Here is a 21,230-nt window from a genome sequence, read left to right on the forward strand (position 1 = left end):
GGGACCAAGGGAGGAGCTTCAGCACTGCTGAGACTGACGCACAAACACAGCGAGTGGAATAAACGTTAAAATGAAAGTAATTGCTTCTTTTTGCACAACATAACAGCAACTAACATAGAAACAAATTTGTTTGTAACGTGACTTTTTACTGTAATTCATCGCGTTGTTCTAAGACAAAGACGTGATTTAAGTTTCTTTGAAATGTCGACAATCTACTGCACCTAAATCAGCAGATGTGTGCGAAGGTAAGGAGTTCATGACATACTAAAGCGCGTTAGTCACCAACAAATCAGTTTTTTATAATGTTTATAAATATAATATATAAATATAATTTGTTTATAATCAACAAATTATAAACATGTAAAAACAATATATTACATAGAAATAAAGTATATTGAAGAATTCTTTAAGGAACTAACCACATTTGTATCCCCCCCCCCCAGGATTTTATGAGTTAACATGTAGAAGGACATCAAGATGGCATCTGTGTGTATCAGTAAGTCACTTTTAGAGTTCATCAGTCCAGAACATCACTTAACTTACATTAATGTACAGGGGGTTACAGTATCAAATACACTAGTTTATTATTTATCATGCAATGTGAAACTATTTCTGTGTGTTTATGTGTGTGAGGGAGTGTTGTATCCTACATATGAAATTAATCGCGAGAAATCAAATAATCATAGCGATCTTAATCAGGAGTCATTTATGTGTGTGTGTGTGTGTGTGTGTGTGTGTGTGTGTGAGTGTGTGTATCCTGTTGAACCCACTGATCGTTTTAATTAAGAGAAATTGCAGAAAACCAGACAGCTAATTTATTCTTATTTGTGTGTGTGTGTGTGTGTGTGTGTGTGTGTGTGTGTGTATGTGTTGGTGTATGTGTGTGTGTGTATGTGTTGGTGTGTGTGTGTTCCTACAGTTGAGTTTAAACTCATTTGCCCACATGATGGAAAACTTCAGTCTGGCTCTACAGTCATTCTCTCCTGTCACCTCTCTCCTGAAACCAGTGCTGTTGCCATGGAGATCAGGTGGTTTAAGGGGACAGACTGTGTTTGTCTCTATAAGAACGGACAGGTGACAGAGGGGAAGGGCTATGAGGACAGAGTGAGTCTGTTCACGGAGGAGCTGCAGAGAGGAAACGTCTCCTTACAGCTGAGAGACTGCAGAGAGTCTGACATAGGACATTACCTGTGTCAGGTGACCAGTGGAGACACAACACAGGAGCTCACACTAGACGTAGGTGAGTATTCCAGAGCTCCACTCTACATAATCTCTACATCACCATCAGTCTCATCTCAGAATGAACATGAAAAGACAGACAAACCAAACCCAGATGTTCATAATTCTGTTCAAATAAATGACATTCAGTGTACAGGGGGTGAATTATGTGAATGGAAGGGAAGGAAACTCCCCAAAACAGAGTAGAATCCAAACACTGTGTGAGCGCTGTGAGACAAAGCAGCACAGCACAGCACAGCACAGCACAGCTGAGCAGAGCACAATCCACAATAGCAGCAGATCTCCTCCAACAGAAAGAGAAACCAGGACTGCAGCTCCTTTTCCACAGTTGCTGCACAGTAGTTTAAAATGACTTGGTGTGGAGGCCCAACTCCACTCTTCCATCACACTGCTGGACATCATGAAGAGAAGAATCCAGTGGGCCTCCTTCTCCACACCATACTGGAGTTAAACAGAGAGCAGGTGTGAACGCCAGGACTTAAACTGGTTTATAACAGCTCACTTATGATGGAGAAAGGGGCGGAGCTCCCATAATCAAATGTTTGACTTGTAAAGCAGTTGTCACTGTGTACCTAATGAGGCCCTAACAAAGAATTCATGCACTGGGCGTCTGTGACAGGCCAGAATCTAAACTAATCTACACTAATCTAAGATACCAGAGCAGTGAATCCTGATAACACATTAATAGGACTGTTGAACCCATAGAGCTGTTTATCATCTCACGGTGGTCGTGTAGCTGTGTGTTGCTGTAAATGATGCTGTTGTTAACAAAGGACCACAGTACTAGTATTAGTATTAGGAGTGCAAACACTGCATGAAGTATTATAGTTGTTTGAATATAAATACGTGGGGATCTGCTGTAGGTGTTTAATTGTTAAACTATCTGAATTAACTAATTGAATTACCACAGCACACATGAGTATTGTCCCAGTATGGAAATTAGGAAGAGAAAAAGAGTGTAAAAGGGTTTATTATGGTATTTATGGTGTTTGTTGGTGTTTTATCTAACGTGTTCCATTTTATTATTTTACACAGGTAGGCGCCTTTGGGTAAGCAAATAATCAATATATCATTACAGTCAGATAGCTGGATAAAGGGCGGATAGAGGGCATTGGTGGCTACTTTCCTGTTGCTCTAATAATGAAAATTACATATTTTTGATACACTCGTTGTTCCACAAATTACTCCAGAAAACAGACAGTAGTATAACATGTAGTTTGTTACAATTGTCATGTGATAAACCAATTATGCACTGGATGTAATCACATGTATTATGTCAAGCAGACATATTTGCACATGTTTGATTTGTCCTCTTTTAGATTTGTGAGACAAACAGGCCAACAGAGCAGGACACATTTACACTGCTGTCAAAACCTTTAGTCATTAACCACTGTTTCCTTTTCAGGCTTCATGGGCCTTAAAGGTGAGCATTAACTAACTCAATTAACTCAATTAATTAACTGTCTTGGTCTGATGGGAGCGATGTCACTGTGCTGACTACCATTATTACTACCATGTTTTGTAGGATGGCCCTGGCTACTTGTGTCAGAGCACTTAGATCACTGTAACTGATTTATTTGAGTCCCGTTACATGGATTTGGAAAATTACGTGCTTGTATTTAAGTGTGTGTGTTGTCGATGTTTTTTGTAAGTCGTTATTTGACGCGTGATGTTGGTGTATTGGTGTTTGCCTGTTAGCACGAAATCACTTTCGCTACAAATGAAACTAGCCATCCGTAACTCAGCTCTTCATCTCAGTATCTTGCTCGCACTCCACACCCCTGTTATGGGAACACTAGAATACAGTTTTGGTGTTAAGATGGTCCAGACCACAGCCAATGTGAAAATGCGAGGCAGGATGCAAACAAGAGTCAGGGTATATGTAAACAAAATGCGTTTAATGAAAACAAGAGCAAAGACAAAATTAGTCCAAACAGGTAGTGCAAATACAAACAATGAAAAGTCCTCCAGAAATACATTTACCTACAATAAGAGACATATGACTGATGCATCAGATAGAGGTTGTAGCTAAGTTACAGAGCATGCTAACTTGACAGCTGATGGGTGGGGAACAAAGAGGGGGCGTGGCAACATGACATAGATAGTACAAACACAACACAACATGGTGCTATGTGAAAAGAATAAAACAAACCAGGGAACCCTGTTGTGAGTGGCATCACGTGGACAAGGGCATAGGTGAGATGCATATTCAAACGAGAGATGAATCTTAAAATAAGAATAGATAAACCATGTTATAACAGGGTTGCCAACTGTCACGCATTGAGCATGAGACACACGCATTTGACCGTTTTCACACGCTCTCATTCCACACTTGCGATATCTCACGCCGGAAAAAAAAAATCTAGTTTATTTACCTCTGATCCACACCTATGATTCAATGAGTTACTAGTTTGCTCTGGCGCCAACCACCGGCGATCGATAGATCACGATATAATACTTAATTCAACAACTTACGCTAACCACCCCCCCCCCCCCCCCCCCGTCAACAATTTACACTCGCCACCTCCTCCGGGTTCAAATCTCACGCAAAGCGATCTTCAAAAGTATGCATAAAGCCATATGAGACTATTATACACTTCAATAGTTCTGCTGAAGGCAACAGTTGATACGAGACCTCACAAAAGTTGATACGAGACCTTTGAAAACCTCACACTGTGTTATTCACTTTTACAGACCTGTAAAGTATTATTAGAGAAGACAAGACAAAGACGTGAGTATGAGAGAAGCAGTACTGAGATGGCTGCAGGAATGTAATGTTCTGTGATTATCAAAGAACAAAGGTGACATAAAAGGCTAACAATAAAGACAGGAGGAGCAGAAATTACACAAGGCATGAACAAAAACCAGTACTTACTACTACAATAAATACAATAACCCACCACACTAGAGACCAAACACAGGACTTAAATACACTAACTAAACAAGGAACCCAACAAGACACACCTGAAAGCAATAACGAGGGGCGGAGAACAAGGCAGGGGTGTGAAGACAGCGACAACTAGGAATTTCAAAATAAAAGACACTCAAACACACAGAGAACAAAACAAAAGACATGACTGACAGGGGGAGGTGGGACCACGTGACAACATGTCCATGTTGTTGAAACTGAGCTATCCGCATCAGCATGTATGCTAATATTAAGTGCACTTTTCCCTGGTCAGTTTCAGATGATGTCTTCATTTATCAGGTAAGCACATGAATATTACACACTTCATTAATGGGCTGCCTTAATATTGCATTTAATACAATTCAATCATTTTAATACACTGAAATAAATACTACATTTACATTTACTACATCTTTCTAGTGTAAATGACATGCAGAAAAGGAGGATACATAAGGAAGTTCACTTCATTTTGTCATGCAACCTAGCACCAATCCCCAACACCAACTAACCAGATAGCCCACCCCCCGTTTATTTGTGCATACCTGTTCCATATTTCCCTACATCCATATAACCAACTTTATATAATCACTCTGCATGTTTAATTTTCTTCCTGAAGTACTGTCAGCTATTTGTAGAAAGCATACAGATTTGTATTGTGTTTCTCTCTATGGTTCCACCGGTTCTGTGCGTATTGTGATTCAATGGTTCCATGATACTGTGTGATTTATTACAGGTTTAATACTCCCACATTACCACAGAGCTGTGTGATATATTACAGGTTTATTACACTCACATTACCACAGAGCTGTGTGATTAATTACAGGTTTAATACACCCACATTACCACAGAACTGTGATTTATTACAGGTTTAATACACCCACATTACCACAGAACTGTGTGATTTATTACAGGTTTAATACACCCACATTACCACAGAACTGTGTGATTTATTACAGGTTTAACAATCACTCATTGTAAATCTGATCAGTCTGTACTTTGACTGTGTTCCTCAGTTGACTGTATTCTGACTGTGTGCTACCAAACACAGTATCAGTTTACAGCAGCTGCAGTCAGCAGGGTCTCCACTCTTAATAATATCAGCTCTCAATAATCCACACTGGTCCTTCATATATAACACACAGTATGACATCATGGACCCTTCACTCTGTTTAATTCACTTCCACAGAGAGACAGAAGATGGACAGAAGAGGAGAAAATGACAATGGATGAATCTGCTCTGCTGACTGGTGAGGAGGAAAATAAGAACTTTGGACAATGTGATTTTATGCATATGGGTTATGAATAAATATAATGATATAAACCTTATAATTCTTAGAAGTGCTTTAATGTTTCAGTGATAGGTTTATAAGGCTTTTGTGATATGAGGTTTAAATCTTTTTATTTAATATGCAAAAGACTTAACATTTGAAAGTAAGTTCTACTGATCCCTTCAGCCATCAGCACAGTCATGTTGATTGAAATTAAAAATATTAATCCAATCCAAAAACATTTTCAGAGTTAAAACTTCAAAGCTTTTCTTGGTCTCCACTGAAGAACTTAATGTCTGTAATGGATGAACATAAAGCCTTGAGGAACACTGAGTGTGAAGATCAGCTGGAGAAGACAGAGATCTACAGCAGACAGATCCACCAGGAGATCAGACTCCTACAGGAAAGAATCATGAAAGAAAGAATAGAGATGAGAAAAAGAGAAGAAAAAGAACTTAGAGAAAAAATAACTGATGCTATAGATTCAATGAGGAGGACAGAACAGGCTGAGAATCTTAAGAGGAGAGTGACTGATCTTCATGAAAATGAAAATGAATATCAACAAAAGTTAAAAGAGGAGCACAATGAGGAGAGAAGGAAAGACCTAGAGAGACTGCTGCAGAGAGAATGTCAACAGAGGGAGACAGCAGAGCAGGAACTGAAGAGCCTCCATGAGGAGAGGAGGCTGAGGGTGAAAAACCTCAGAGTGGAGATGGAGAGCAGAGAGAAGAGTTCAGTAGAGACAGACACACACCTCATTAAGACCATCCTGCCTGAGTTCCAGCACCACATTCAAACTCTTATCATACAGAAACAAAAAGATGTTGATAGTAGAATAGATGAAAAAGACAGAGAGTTAGAGACACTGAGACTAAACCTGTCACACCTGGAGGAGAAACACTCCCAGATGGAGAAGGACAGTAAACAGAAACTAGAGGACATTAAAAAGACCTTAGAAGAGAAAGACAAACAACTAAGAGAAAGAGACACTTCATTAATCAAGCAGGCACAAACAATAGAGCACCAAAATAAAACAATCAATAAAAAGAACAAAGTGTTAAAGAAGAAAGACAGACTACTGGAGAATACAGTGAAAGAGGTGGAAACCAGTAAAAACCAACTGGAGACACTGGGAAAGGAACTACAGGAGAAAGAGAGACTTCTGAAAGAAAATACAAATACACTTCAGATGAAGGACAAGATGATAGAAGAGAAGGAGACACAGCTCAGAGAGATTAAAGATGAGCTGAGACAACGAAGAAGGACCTTAGAGGAGAATCAGAGAGAGCTGGAGGGGAAACATTCACAACTGGAGAATATGATCAAAGTGCTGAGTGAGAGAGAGACACTACTGGAGAACACGGTCAGAGAGGGAGAAACCAGTAAACACCAACTGGAGACACTGGGAAAGGAACTACAGGACAAGACCAGCCAACTCCAGGAGATGATGATCCTACTGGAACAACAGAAAACTGAACTGGCAGAAAAGAACAAACAGCTTGAAGAGAAAGACAACCAGGTTGAGGAGAAAGACAGACTTCTAGAGGAGAGAAGCAGACAGCAAACAGCTCCAGAAATCAACATGTGGGCACCTCCACACAGTGAGTTATCTGGTCCTGAAAAATAACTAAAAAGTTATCAAAAGGGCAGTACTACTAAAGGGTACGTAAACGATGTAGAAAAAGTTGGTGATGTAGAAGCACATATTACATTACATTACATTATACATTTAGTCCTCAGGAGATAGACAATATATCGGCAGCCGTGGGTTAAGTCAGAACATGTGGTTGACCTTTGAACCATAATAATATAAAAAACACTGTAAGTAAATATAAATAAGAGCCAATAAAACACAAAGCAATACGAGGCGTGATGGGGCGAGAGCCTGAGAGTGAGAACTCTTCTGCTCCTGATAAAGAAACTGCAGTTAGCGTGTTAATGTGGAGACACTCGCAGGCAGTCAGCTCCACCTCCACCTACCTGGAATAACTTTTAACACACGCACGCACACACACACACAGCTTAGACACGCCTGAATAGACGACTCGCTTGGTTTGTTATGCTTTGCTTGGTATGTCCAACCTTTTAACTGATGCTGACGCTTATTTGGGTTGAGTACAATTTAACCACTGAAAATGTTCACTTCTTTTCTGTAATTCATTACTTAAATTTTATACCATTATAGTGACTGTAGAGACTCCACACTCAGCACCACCGCCATTAAGGAAGAGAGACAGTATGAATATTTTACATGTATTCAGTGAGTTAATAATGGAGCCTTCTTGTTCTTTTTTATGTTTCATGAATAAACAAACCTTTAGTATTGTAGCAACTGCTTATTTAGCTTATTTATTTATTTATTTATACTTATTCATTTCCAGTGGGTGGAGAATCCTCCAGTCCAGACTCTCCAGTGCTGGTTCTTGTACCAGAACTCAGGCTGGTGCTGCTGGGGAGGACTGGGTCTGGGAAGAGTGCAGCAGGAAACACCATCCTGGGCAGAGAGGAGAGGAGCCAGGCTGCTACATCTACACTCCCCCAGCAGAGTGAGAGCAGACAGGGGGAGGTGGCTGGGAGGAAGGTGACTGTGGTGGACACTCCTGACTGGTTCTGCCCTGAACTCTCTCTGGAGGAGGTGAGACAGGACGTGGGACTCTGTGTCCGTCTGTCTGCCCCAGGACCCCACGCCTTCCTCCTAGTCATACCAGTGAAGCAGCCTGCAGGAGAGGAGAGAGGGATGCTGGAGAAAATGGAGGAGATGTTTGGAGAGAGATGTTGGAGGAACACCATGATCCTCTTCACTGTTACTGAGGAAGAACAAAATCCTGAACAGTTCATTCAGTCGGGAAGCCAAGAGGTCCAGACACTTGTGGAGAAATGTGAGAACAGGTTTCACTGTCTCAACATTAAGGAGAGTGGGGATGGGCCTCACATCTCAGAACTGCTAGAGAAGATAGAGAAGATGGTGGAAGGAAACAGAGAGAGATTCTACAGCAGTGAGATCTACCTGGAAACAGAATCTCAGATCAAAGAAATGGAGAAAATAATTATGAGAGAAAGACTAAAGATGAAAGAGAGAGAGGAAGAAGAAACAAGACAGAAACTGGAAAGGAGTATAGAGGATGTTTTAATGAAATTTACACAATTATCTGCTGATTGTCATGCACAAATCAATAAACACGAGGATCGAATAACTGAACTTGACAGAATGGTGAGAGCAGAACGAGATGACATTATCAAGAAAGATCTGGAGAGAAAGCTGGAGAGAGAGATTCAGAAGAGGAAAGAGGCTCAATTGGAACTAGACAGACTGAGAGAGGAGAGTGAGAAAGAGAAGAGAGAGATGGAGGATAGACACAGACAGGAGATGGAGGAGATCAGGGAGACGTATGAAGGAGAGGCCAGGGTGGAGGCAGAGAGGAACCTCATGAAGATCATCATGCCTGAACTCCAGCAAAAACTTAGGAGTGTTATGACACAGAAACAGAAAGAATTCAACTGTAGGATAGAGGAGAAGGAGAGAGAGTTAGAGGCACTAAGACAAGGACTCAGAGAGGGAATTAGAGCCACAGTATCAACAGGAGGAGAGTTGATCAGGAGGACACTTGAGGAGTATTTATCAGCTTAACAGACTCTTGGAGGAAGATTTGTGATCCCATTATAATCAATTCATGTATGAATCAATCAGTGAGTGATACTCACTAACTTAACAGCCATAACAGCTTCTGAACATTGACAGTCTTTAGTGCCACTAGCAGTGAATTAGTGTCACTATATCGGTTTTGCTGTGATTATACAGCGAGTCACTGTAAGTTTACAGTTCTTTGTCTAACTCTGTGAGTTCTCTGCAGCAGAGGGCATGATTCAGTTCTGAGAACCCAACCAGGCCGTTGATCTGCTAAGCAGCAGAGATTCCAGTATCAGCACATTAGCATATCTATGAACATAAACAGTAGCATCAGTGTAGAGGACAGAATCACTGATCTGTGAAAAGTATCATTAGTGTAAAGGACAGAGCCACTGATCTCTGAACAGTATCATTAGTGTAGAGGACAGAATCACTGATCTGTGAACAGTATCATCAGTGTAGAGGAGAGAATCACTGATCTGTGAACAGTATCATTAGTGTAGAGGACAGAGCCACTGTGATCTGTGCTGGGTTTGGTGTCTTCTTCATCTCTGGGTAATGATATGGCCAGTGTGACACCTGGCCAGTGTAAGACTGGATACACTTTTTATTATTTCTGTGAGATGTATGCCCACAAACTTTCATAAATTCAGAAAGAACACATTTTTTATTTGTATTTTTTTCATATTAGTAATTTTTTGAAATCATATTAAATCAACAGACATTACATATATATGCTGAGTATTAATTTTTTGTCTACCTGTTCATATTCATAAGGACTTTCTTTTTCTCCTGTTTTTAAGTTGTCACCAATGTAATATTTTAGACGATTTAGACGATTGCCAGTCATTCCTAGCAGAGGTTATAGTGCAGGATTACATCTGAAGCAGCAAGTTATAAATGGAGGTTCTGGGAGGACAACTAGTTCTTGCTAAATTAAATGGACCATGTAGAAATTCGGGTAGATATCTGAGCTGGTTCAGTTTCATCAAATTACAAAGTGTGACTCAGGAGGATAAAGGTGATCAGACAGAGAGACCAGAGAGGAGAGTGCCTTCTTTCTTTCTTTTTTTATATTTGAAACAGTTAATATGTATTGAAGTCAGTAGAACAGTTCTGATGAAGCTCCACATATACATTAAAGATGTTGAAAGCAGAGGAGCCATATGTACCAGCTGTGGTGAACCAATAGGAAACTGGATGGAGAGATAGTGAGACTCAAACTGCTGTCTCTCCAGGCACAAGCTCAAGGCAATTCACTGCATAGAAAGACACAATGTAAGTCTTCCTCACTGAAACCTCTGGAACTGAACCTCTGATCTCCACTGGAACTGAACCTCTAACCATCACTGGAACTGAACCTCTAACCGTCACTGGAACTGAACCTCTGATCTCCACTGGAACTGAACCTCTAACTGTCACTGGAACTGAACCTCTGATCTCCACTGGAACTGAACCTCTAACCGTCACTGGAACTGAACCTCTAACCGTCACTGGAACTGAACCTCTGATCTCCACTGGAACTGAACCTCTGATCTTCATCGTCACATTAGAGACACCTCAGCTGCTGGAGGTGGATACTCTACACCAGGGCTAATCAACTATATTTTTCTGCGGGCCAAATTTGGCAGATAGCTCTGACCTGTGGTCCGGGGGAGGCAAAGTAACACTCCTGACGGAGTGTTTTTTCAATAGCCCTGAAATAAATGCTGCAGTTTAAAATGAATTCTCCCGTCAAAATTAAAAAATATTTTTAACAATTTATTCTGGGTCCGGATGAGATGGCATTTGGGTCCGTATCCAGACCGAGGTCCGTTGGTTGCGGACCACGGAAATAGAAATTTGCAGAGTTAATCAGGAATGAGATTGGGTCCGGACAGGACTGCGTTCGGGTCCGGATCCAGACCGCGGTCCGCCTGTTAGTGACCTCTGCTCTACACTAAGGATACCCAAGTGCTTTTCCAACCCTAACCCTAGCACACTGCAGAATTAAACCCAACACACCTGATCCCTTAAGAGCCCTCAGACAATCAGAGGCAGGTATGCTAGATTAGAGGGTCTGAACTAAACTGTACATGTGCAGAGTAGTAGATCATCAGAACTGGCCTTGGACACCTCTGCTCTATACAGCATTAGGAAACAATGGTCAATGGACCTCACAAGTGTCATTCTACACTATTCAAGTACTAATTAATCCATGCTGTGATGTGCAGATGTTTCAGTGATATCTGTGATATCTGGGGTATTGTGTATGCTTCACTCACTGGACCACCCGTGTCCCATTATGTTACGACGTTCCTCATTGAAGCCGTTTTGTGTTTCTACGACTTTCTCAGTCGATGATTCCTTTTTTCCTTTTTCCTTTCCTTTTTTTTTTCTTTTTGTTAAGTGAGACTGACTTTTGCTGCTCATTATCTTGCATGTTCTCTGCCTGTAAGATCTTTAGGTCTTGTATTATTTGATAATATTGTCTAGTGTGATATGCGTTTCATGGTGTCGAATGCACAACTCATTTGTAATCAATTTATATATTTTTTATAATTGTGGGTAAAAATATATTTGTCCCATTTCTCCTCTGCATCCATATATGTCCAAATTGCTGCTGCTGTCTGCACTGTTCACACTTTACTTTATTATATTTTCTTTTCTTTTTGTACAGACATTTATAGCTTATATTTATAGTGATATTTAAATGCCCTCTTGTTTACATTGGTTCTTTATTTAATAATGCTGGGTTTGCTTTAAAAACTGGGACCTTGAGATTGTGAATTTCGTTCCACCTCATGCACCACATGAGATGCGAATGACAATAAAGAATCCTTGAATCCTTGAATCCTTGAATCCTTGAATCTACTCATTCCCATAGTAACCTGTCTCTTGTCCTCTTGTCTTGTGGTTAGAGGGGTTTTCACAAAAAATGCTATATTCATTATTGAAACATGCAATAAAATGAAAGCATGTATGTTGTATTCCATGTTTCTGACTGTACTACAAGATCTCAATAAAAATCTCAAGTAATAATAATAATAATCTTTATTTGTATAGCACCTTTCATACATACATGCAACTCAAAGTGCTTTACAGAATAAATAAAAAGAAACATTTAAAGGAAGCAAAGATAAGACAAAAAGAAAATGTTAAAAGAAATTAAAGATAAAAAGGAAACAGACATCATAAAATAATGACAAATTATAAAATGATAATAATAATGTAATAAAATAAATATTAAAATAACATAAAATGTAACTAAATAAAAAAGTAAAGTAAATAAGATAATAATAATCTGGAAAACTATTAAAATAATTAGAACAGAGTTAGAGTTTCTTAACTAAAAGCAGATCTAAACAGGAAGCTTTTGAGACTCTTCTTAAAGCTATGCAGGGATGAAATGCCTCTGAGCTCTTCAGGAAGAGAGTTCCAGAGCTTTGGGCCATAGTGGCTAAAAGCACCCTCGCCAATCTTTAATCGGCTTTTAGTAATCACCAGTAGATTACTGTTTGAAGACCTGAGAGACCTGACTGGAACATATCTAATCATCATTTCACTGAGGTAAAGAGAAGCAAGACCATGAAGACATTTAAAAACCATGACTAGAACCTTAAAATCTATTCTAAAGCTGACAGGTAACCAGTGCAGTGAGTGGAGTGCAGGTGTAATATGATCTCTCTTTCTCCTGCGGGTCAGAACCCTTGCAGCAGCATTCTGAACTCGCTGTAGGTGAGAAATAGAGCTCTTTGGAAGAGCAGATAGAACATCATTACAATAATCTAGCCTTGATATGATAAATACATGAACAAGTTTTTCACTGTCAGCAGGAGAGAGCATATCTCGGACCTTAGCGATGTTTCGAAGGTGAAAGTAAGCTGTCTTGCATGTAGTCATGTGATTTAAAGCTGAGCTCATCAAAGGTGAGACCCAGGTTCTTAACACATAGTTTGGCATTCAGATTCATTTGATTTAAATAAGTCTGGACATCATTCCTTTGTGAATCACTACCAAGAACAAGAACCTCTGTCTTCTCCTATCGTGTTGTGGGTCAATTTGACCCTTTTCAAAGTTTGAAGATGTAGGAAAACTATTTAAAATCATTTTTTTCAGTATGAAACTTCTTCTACTAGGGTTAATTAGTGTAATCAACATATTATATGAAAATAATTCATGTCAGATATTTGCAACCACCCCCTGCTTGTTTATATCACATAGATACTGTTGGGGAAAATTTGACCCTTTTTAAAATTTTTTACCCTTTTTAAAAAAATTTTATTTTTATTTTTTTAATTTGTGTGTGTATGTGTGTGTGTGTGTGTGTGTGTGTGTGTGTGTGTACAATTGTGTGTGTGTGTGTTTGTGTGTGTTTGTGTGTGTGTTTGTGTGTGTGTGTGTTTGTGTGTGTTTGTGTGTGTGTTTGTGTGTGTGTTTGAGTGTGTGTTTGACTGTGTGTGTGTGTGTTTGTGTGTGTGTTTGAGTGTGTGTTTGTGTTTGTGTGTGTGTGTGTATGAGAGTGTGTGTTTGTGTGTTTGTGTATGTGTTTGTGTGTATGTGTATGTATATGTGTGTGTGTGTGTATGTGTGTGTGTGTGTGTGTGTATGTGTGTATGAGAGTGTGTGTGTGTTTGTGTGTATGTGTGTGTGTTTGTGTGTGTGTGTGTGTGTGTGTGTGTGTGTATGTGTGTCTGTGTATGTGTGTGTATGTGTGTCTGTGTATGTGTGTGCGTGTGTATGAGAGTGTGTTTGTGTGTGTGTGTGTATGAGAGTGTGTGTGTGTGTGTGTGTGTGTGTGTGTATGTGTGTGTGTGTGTGTGTGTGTGTGTGTGTGTGTGTGTGTGTGTGTGTGTGTGTTTTTGTGTGTGTGTATGTGTGTGAGTGTGTGTGTATAAGTGTATGAGAGTGTTGTGTGTGTTTGGTATCATAGTTTGAACATGGGAATTTTCACATTTTTATGAAAAACGATCCTAATTGAACCATTACCTGTTACAAGTAAGGAACACCATTGCACTAAATATTGATAGAATAATTTGTAATGTAGTTAGTAATTAAATATTCACACTGTTTGTTAGGATTTTTTTGGTTTCAGACATCTTTTGAACAATTAAACATGCACCAGGGTTAAAGTGACCTTAAACATAACTGCTGTTTTGAAGAATGCACAGAATAGGAGGGTTAATTGCAGAAAATTGTCAGACATCCATGTCTGTATATCACCTATGCAGTCAAACAGTGAGCAAATTGATTTTAGGGCTTTAGGTTCTAGAGAAATGTAAAGTTGTGTGTCATCTGCATATTGATGATAACTAATACCATGTTTGTTAAGTAGCTCAGATTTTGTGCCACAGTTTCTTTATAGTTATTAGAAACTTTTCAATACAATTCAAATCCTTTTCGCCGAAATTAGGTAAATTTATGAACTAATGCTTTTGTTGGTTTTGTGTTGTGTTGGTGCCCCCTTGTGGTTAAAAGTTCCAAATATAAACAATTTTAATTTCCTATTTTCTTTGCAACAGTGTTAATACGCAGTAATGCACAGAGGTATGTTTCTGTACTATATGACACCAAAAACTATGAGAAATATGTTCATGTAGATGATAAATGCAAAAGATTGAAACTATAAAAATAGAAACTTCATTCAAATATTTAAGTACGATCTTAATTTAAAAAATGCAATGACCAGGGTACTTCTAAATGTGTTAATTGCTAAATTACTGTTTGTCTGTTGTTTATGCCCACACATCAATTTTGTAGCACGTAAATAAATAAAAAACATGAGAGCTCTGTCGCTCTGAGGAGGGGGAGGGGCAGAGGTCGAAGCGAGGACACTGAAATAAACCTGAAAACGAAAGCGATGTTGTATTTCTTTCGGCGCAGCAAATTGGAGATAAATTTGTGAAAGTTTGTAATTGTAATTCATCATCTCTAAGACAAAGATCCGACATGAGCTACTTCACCTAAAGCAGCAGATGTGTGTGAAGAACAGTGAAGGTAAGAGGTGATCATGACATATTAGAGAAAATATATGTATTAAAGAATTCAGTTTCACAGTCACCTGATGATTATCTCTCTCTCTCTCTCTCTCTCTCTCTCTCTCTCTCTCTCTCTCTCTCTCTCTCTCTCAGATTTGTTGAGTTTAAACTGTAGAGGGAGATTAAGATGGCAACTGCAAACAGAAGTAAGTAACACTTCCAGAGTTTGTGAGTCCAGTTCATCACCCAGCATACATTACCCTACACTGGATTGTATACAGTAACATCAGAGAGCATTTTTTACTTGATACTTGAGGAAACTAATTCACTTGTGTGTGTGTGTGTGTGTGTGTGTGTGTGTGTGTGTGTGTGTGTGTGTGTGTGTGTGTGTGTGTGTGTGTGTGTGTGTGTGTGTGTGTGTTTTCTTACAGATAAATTTAAACTCATTGGCCCACATGACAGAGAGCTTCAGTCTGGCTCTACTGTCACTCTCTCCTGTCACCTGTCTCCTGAAACCAGTGCTGTTGCCATGGAGATCAGGTGGTTTAAGGGGACAGACTGTGTTTGTCTCTATAAGAACAGACAGGTGACAGAGGGGAGGGACTACGAGGGCAGAGTGAGTCTGTTCATGGAGGAGCTGATAAGAGGGAATATCTACTTACAGTTGAAAGACTTAAGAGACTCAGATACAGGACATTACCTATGTCAGGTGACCAGTGGAGACACAACACAGGAGCTCACAGTAGGAGTAGGTGAGTATTCCAGAGCTCCACTCTACATAATCTCAACATCACCATCAGTCTCATCTCAGAATGAACATAAAAAATAAAAACACAGACATAACAAATACTGGGAAGTGTCCCTCGATGATGATTAGGAAGTCCACAGAAGTTGAAAAAATTGTTTTTAACACCACATTTGTTTTATGTAACTTTGTGTTCCCCTCTCTTGTTTTACACAGGTTGTGGCATTTTGGTAAGCAAATAACAAATATTCTTCCCTGTAATGTTTTTCGTAAAGAATCTTATCTTACTGATAATCTGACAGCTTCATTCCCACAATGCACCTGTGCACTTTTGAATTGTAGAGACAGTGTAGTTTACCATGGCAACCAGAACACACAATAGTCTGGGAGTGATGTCACAATGAGATGAGTAATGTGATGATGTCATCAGCACCAGTTCCACACTCTGTCTCTGGGACCCTCTCAACTCCTCCAGTTACACTCACTTCTCACAGCTCAGATTTGTGTTAATACAACCACTACTGAAAATATCAGTAGTCTAGATCAGCACCTTCTCTCTTGTTTCTACTTTCTCCTTCTCCATATTTAACAGTACTACTACACAACTCATAGACCTACTGCTCCTCCTCCCACACCATCACTGCCTGCAGCCATTCAAATATTATTAGAAAAAATATACGTTACAACAACCAGCTGGTTAACAGTGTAATGCAGCATTGTGCAGATAGAGGGGGTTGTTGTCACTGATCTCAGGAAGCATCCTGGCTTCTAAGAGCTGTAAGACTGTGTACCAGAGGACAGATGGATGGAGGGGGAGGGAATAGATGTCTGTATCACTGAGTTCTGCTGCACAGATCTTGCCCTACTGATGCCAGTTATAATATTATATAAAGTTTAGGCAGTTAGCTAATTAGTTGATAGCTAATTGTGACACATTGCTAACCTACACACCACAGCATGTAGCACTTCAGACATGGATGACAACCTCACACTGTCTTATTCCCTTTGCCAGTCTGAGACAGCAGAGAGAAGACGGAGTGGTGAGTAAACGCAGGACTGGGGGTGACTGCGGGACTGGGGGTGATTACAGGACTGTGGGTGACTGCAGGACTGGGGTGACTACAGGACTGTGATGTGCTCTGTATGAATAAACCTTTTATTCTATAAAACAAGACGCAATCAACAGACATGCATGAAGCACAGACTGAACACAGACTAAGACAAACTAAACATGGACAAAACACAGACTGAATGCACACTGAATGCAGACTGAACACAGACTAGTCCATGAAGGAGATGATTTTATGATTATTACAAAGAGCCATACCACCTATTTGTAAACTTTATACTTTTTTCCTGAGCAGCTTCTGATGATGATGTCTTAATTTCACAGGTAAGCACACTATTCTTTATTCTGTTAGAGGTTCAGTTTATCAGGGAAACAGCTCAACTCACACACCAGTGTCATGGACCTACACTCAGAAACTACAGTCTCACACACACAGTACAAACCAGAGTAACACACCGGAGGATGATTTAATCTGTTTATTTACACCTGTTTAATACACCCACATTACCACAGAGCTGTGTGATTTATTACAGGTTTAATACACCCACATTACTACAGAGCTGTGTGATTTATTACAGGTTTAATACACCCACATTACCACAGAGCTGTGTGATTTATTACAGGTTTAATACACCCACATTACCACAGAGCTGTGTGATTTATTACAGGTTTATTACACCCACATTAGCACAGAGCTGTGTGATTTATTACAGGTTTATTACACCCACATTACAACAGAGCTGTGTGATTTATTACAGGTTTAATACACCCACATTACCACAGAGCTGTGTGATTTATTACAGGTTTAATACACCCACATTACCACAGAGCTGTGTGATTTATTACAGGTTTAATACCACTCATTGTAAATCTGATCCGTATGTACTTTGACTGTTCCTCAACTGTGTGACTTAGAAAGTGCATCTGTTCACAAAATTCATCCCAGATAATTACACAGATAGGCCAGAATTCAAGATACACTTGAACCAGACTACTACTAAACTACAGGAATCAATGTCACCACCTAGTATTTTGATTAACAATAGCAACTTAAGAACAACAACAACAAATGCTATCTGCAGTGTTAGTGGTCATTGAAGAACTCAACAACTGGTGAGTCTTCAGTCTACGTTTGAAGACGGCAAGAGACTCTGCAGTCCGAGCAGCAAAGAGAAGATCGTTCCACCATCTTGGAGCCAGGACAGAGAATAGTCTGGAAATTTGTCTTCCATGAGGCTTTAAGCATTGAGTTTTGAGTCGAACCATGCTTGAGATTCAGAGTGCTCATGGTACGAATCGGGCTTTGACCATGGTCATCATGTAGGGAGGGGCCAGTCCATTTTTGGCTTTGTAGGCAAGCATCAAGGTTTTATATCTGATGCGTGCCGCTACTGGAAGCCAGTGAAGATAGCGTAGTAGAGGAATCACATGTATGACATCATGGACAGTATGACATCATGGACCCTTCACTGTGTTTAATTCACTTCCACAGAGAGACAGAAGATGGACAGAAGAGGAGAGAATAAAAATGGATGAATCTGCTCTGCTGACTGGTGAGGAGGAAAATAAGAACTTTTGTGCCATGTGGTTTTATGCGTATGGGTTATGAATAAACCTTATAATTCTTAGAGATGCTTTAACGTTTCAGTCATAGGTTTATAAGGCTATTGTGACATGAGGTTTAAATCTTTTTATTTAATATGCAAAAATACTTAAGATTTAACATTTGAAAGCAAAGTTCTCCTGATCCCTTCAGTACAGTCATGTTGACTGAAACTAAAAATTAATCCAATCCAAAAACATTTTCAGAGGTAAAACTTCAAAGCTTTTCTTGGTCTCCACTGAAGAACCTAATGTCTGTAATGGATGAACATAAAGCCTTGAGGAACACTGAGAGTGAAGATCAGCTGGAGAATACAGAGATCTGCAGCAGACAGATCCACCAGGAGATCAGACTCCTACAGGAAAGAATCATGAAAGAAAGAATAGAGATGAGAAAAAGGGAAGGAAAAGAACTTAGAGAAAAAATAACTGATGCTATAGATTCAGTGAGGAAGACAGAACAGGCTGAGAATCTTAAGAGGATAGTAACTGATCTTCAAAAAAATGAAAATGAATACCAACAAAAGTTAAAAGAGGAACACAATGAGGAGAGAAGGAAAGACCTAGAGAGACTGCTGCAGAGAGAACGTCAACAGAGGGAGACAGCAGAGCAGGAACTGAAGAGCCTCCATGAGGAGAGGAGACTGAGGGTGAAGAACCTCAGAGTGGAGATGGAGAGCAGAGAGAAGAGTTCAGTAGAGGCAGATGCACACCTCATTAAATCCATCCTGCCTGAGTTCCAGCACCACATTCAAACTCTTATCACACAGAGAGAGAAAAAGCAACTGGAGACACTGGGAAAGGAACTACAGGACAAGACCAGTCAACTCCAGGAGATGATGATCCTACTGGAACAACAGAAAACTGAACTGGAAGAAAAGAACAAACAGCTTGAAGAGAAAGACAAGCAGGTTGAGGAGAAAGACAGACTTCTAGAGGAGAAAGACAGACTTCTAGTGGAGAGAGACAGACTTCTAGAGGAGAGAAGCAGACAGCTACAAGACAGGACAGACCCAGAACCACAAGTCCCAGTCAGGAGAGGACACAACAACAACAGGGAGACCGCAAAGAGTGAGTGATTTCATTATGAAAAAAAAAAATAAGTGGAAGAAATGTTTTTTTTTTAAATGTCCAGTACTACTAAATGGTAAGTACATGATGATGTACAACCAAGTGTAGAGTTACTCTATACTAGGAGCTATGTCCCCGGCTGACAAAGTAACAATAGTTCGTTTCATATAGTACCTTAAGGATTTATTAACAGCCTATTTTCCAGATTGCAGTAAACTATTCTGTTATTTATTCTTATTCATTTCCAGTGAGTGGAGAATCCTCCAGTCCAGACTCTCCAGTGCTGGTTCCTGTACCAGAACTCAGGCTGGTGCTGCTGGGGAGGACTGGGTCTGGGAAGAGTGCAGCAGGAAACACCATCCTGGGCAGAGAGGAGAGGAGCCAGGCTGCTACATCTACACTCCCCCAGCAGAGTGAGAGCAGACAGGGGGAGGTGGCTGGGAGGAAGGTGACTGTGGTGGACACTCCTGACTGGTTCTGCCCTGAACTCTCTCTGGAGGAGGTGAGACAGGACGTGGGACTCTGTGTCCGTCTGTCTGCCCCAGGACCCCACGCCTTCCTCCTAGTCATACCAGTGAAGCAGCCTGCAGGAGAGGAGAGAGGGATGCTGGAGAGAATGGAGGAGATGTTTGGAGAGAGATGTTGGAGGAACACCATGATCCTCTTCACTGTTAGTGAAGAAGAGCAAAACCCTGAACAGTTCATTCAGTCAGGAAGCCAAGAGGTCCAGACACTTGTGGAGAAATGTGGGAACAGGTTTCACTGTCTCAACATTAAGGAGAGTGGGGATGGGCCTCACATCTCAGAACTGCTGGAGAAGATAGAGAAGATGGTGGAAGGAAACAGAGAGAGATTCTACAGCAGTGAGATCTACATGGAGACAGAATCTCTGATTCAAGAGATCGATAAAATAATTATGAAAGGAAGAGAAAAGATGAGAGAGAGAGAAGAACAAGAAACAAGAGAGATCCTGAAAAGGAGTGCAGAGGACGGTCTGATAAAATTTACACAATTATCTGATGGTTTTCATGCGCAAATCAATAAACATGAGGATCGAATAACTGAACTTGATAGAATGGTGAGAGCAGAACGAGATGACGGTATCAAGAAAGATCTGGAGAGAGAGATGGAGAGAGAGATGGAGGAGAGACACAGGCAGGAGATGGAGGAGATCAGGGACACTAGGATGGAGGCAGAGGGGCTCTTCCTGAAGATCATCCTGTCTGAACTCAAGCCAAAAATATGGACCTTTATGACACAGATGCAGCAAGAATTTAATTGCAGGGCGGAAGAAAAGGAGAGAGAGTTAGAGACACTGAGACAACATCTCAGAGATGGAATTAGAGAGTCAGTATCAAAAGGACAGAAGTTCATTGAGAGGACACTAGAGAAGTGTTTAGAAGATTGTCTGATAAGTAAGTGATAAAAACATACAGTCATAAATTATGTCTGTCTGAACAATGTGTAGTCCTAAAGGCTGTCTAATCAGTGAGTGATAATAACATATAGTCATAAAGGCTGTCTGATCAGTGAGTGATAATAACATATAGTCATAAAGGCTGTCTGATCAGTGAGTGATAATAACATATAGTCATAAAGGCTGTCTGATCAGTGAGTGATAATAACATATAGTCATAAAGGCTGTCTGATCAGTGAGTGATAATAATGTAAAGTAATAAAGGTTGTCTGATAGCAACAGCTCTTAATGTGTTTTACCAGATGTCTGATTCTGTGAATGTTTCC

General features: G+C 40.1%; 2 protein-coding genes across 5 annotated transcripts; both read left to right on the plus strand.

Annotated features, from left to right (window-relative positions):
• The first annotated feature begins 67 nt into the window (after positions 1-67).
• On the plus strand, positions 68-9,870 carry LOC143518459 (uncharacterized). 2 transcript variants are annotated; one of them, XM_077010924.1, is made up of 11 exons: positions 68-245; positions 444-496; positions 920-1,240; positions 2,275-2,288; positions 2,645-2,662; positions 3,934-3,970; positions 4,422-4,447; positions 5,334-5,394; positions 5,664-7,016; positions 7,601-7,675; positions 7,797-9,870. In XM_077010924.1, exons 2-11 carry the CDS (start codon positions 478-480, stop codon positions 9,041-9,043), a joined length of 3,171 nt encoding a protein of 1,056 aa, XP_076867039.1. In that variant the 5' UTR covers positions 68-245; positions 444-477; the 3' UTR covers positions 9,044-9,870. The 2 variants fall into 2 exon arrangements, with proteins under 2 accessions (XP_076867039.1, XP_076867040.1); XM_077010925.1 differs by lacking the exon at positions 7,601-7,675.
• A 4,908-nt stretch (positions 9,871-14,778) lies between these two features.
• LOC143518463 (uncharacterized) lies at positions 14,779-21,185 on the plus strand. 3 transcript variants are annotated; one of them, XM_077010940.1, is made up of 9 exons: positions 14,779-15,019; positions 15,154-15,206; positions 15,432-15,752; positions 15,962-15,975; positions 16,758-16,785; positions 17,110-17,138; positions 18,307-18,367; positions 18,624-19,487; positions 19,736-21,185. In XM_077010940.1, the coding sequence occupies exons 2-9, from the start codon at positions 15,188-15,190 to the stop codon at positions 20,908-20,910; spliced, it is 2,511 nt and encodes an 836-aa protein (XP_076867055.1). In that variant the 5' UTR covers positions 14,779-15,019; positions 15,154-15,187; the 3' UTR covers positions 20,911-21,185. The 3 variants fall into 3 exon arrangements, with proteins under 3 accessions (XP_076867055.1, XP_076867056.1, XP_076867057.1); XM_077010941.1 differs by lacking the exons at positions 16,758-16,785; positions 17,110-17,138; XM_077010942.1 differs by lacking the exons at positions 14,779-15,019; positions 15,154-15,206; positions 15,432-15,752; ... (1 more) ...; positions 16,758-16,785; positions 17,110-17,138 and adding an exon at positions 17,155-18,103.
• Positions 21,186-21,230: the final 45 nt, after the last annotated feature.

The sequence above is a fragment of the Brachyhypopomus gauderio genome, chromosome 7, assembly GCF_052324685.1.
Source record: "Brachyhypopomus gauderio isolate BG-103 chromosome 7, BGAUD_0.2, whole genome shotgun sequence".
NCBI classification, from domain to species: domain Eukaryota; kingdom Metazoa; phylum Chordata; class Actinopteri; order Gymnotiformes; family Hypopomidae; genus Brachyhypopomus; species Brachyhypopomus gauderio.

Excerpts from the sequence above, each read along its gene's own strand:
- LOC143518463 (XM_077010940.1), top strand. Across the intron at positions 16,786-17,109 it reads AGCAGAGAGAAGACGGAGTG|CTTCTGATGATGATGTCTTA; the intron begins GTGAGTAAACGC and ends TTTCCTGAGCAG. Across the intron at positions 19,488-19,735 it reads CAACAGGGAGACCGCAAAGA|TGAGTGGAGAATCCTCCAGT; the intron begins GTGAGTGATTTC and ends ATTCATTTCCAG.
- LOC143518459 (XM_077010924.1), top strand. Across the intron at positions 4,448-5,333 it reads ATGATGTCTTCATTTATCAG|AGAGACAGAAGATGGACAGA; the intron begins GTAAGCACATGA and ends TCACTTCCACAG. Across the intron at positions 7,676-7,796 it reads GAATATTTTACATGTATTCA|TGGGTGGAGAATCCTCCAGT; the intron begins GTGAGTTAATAA and ends ATTCATTTCCAG.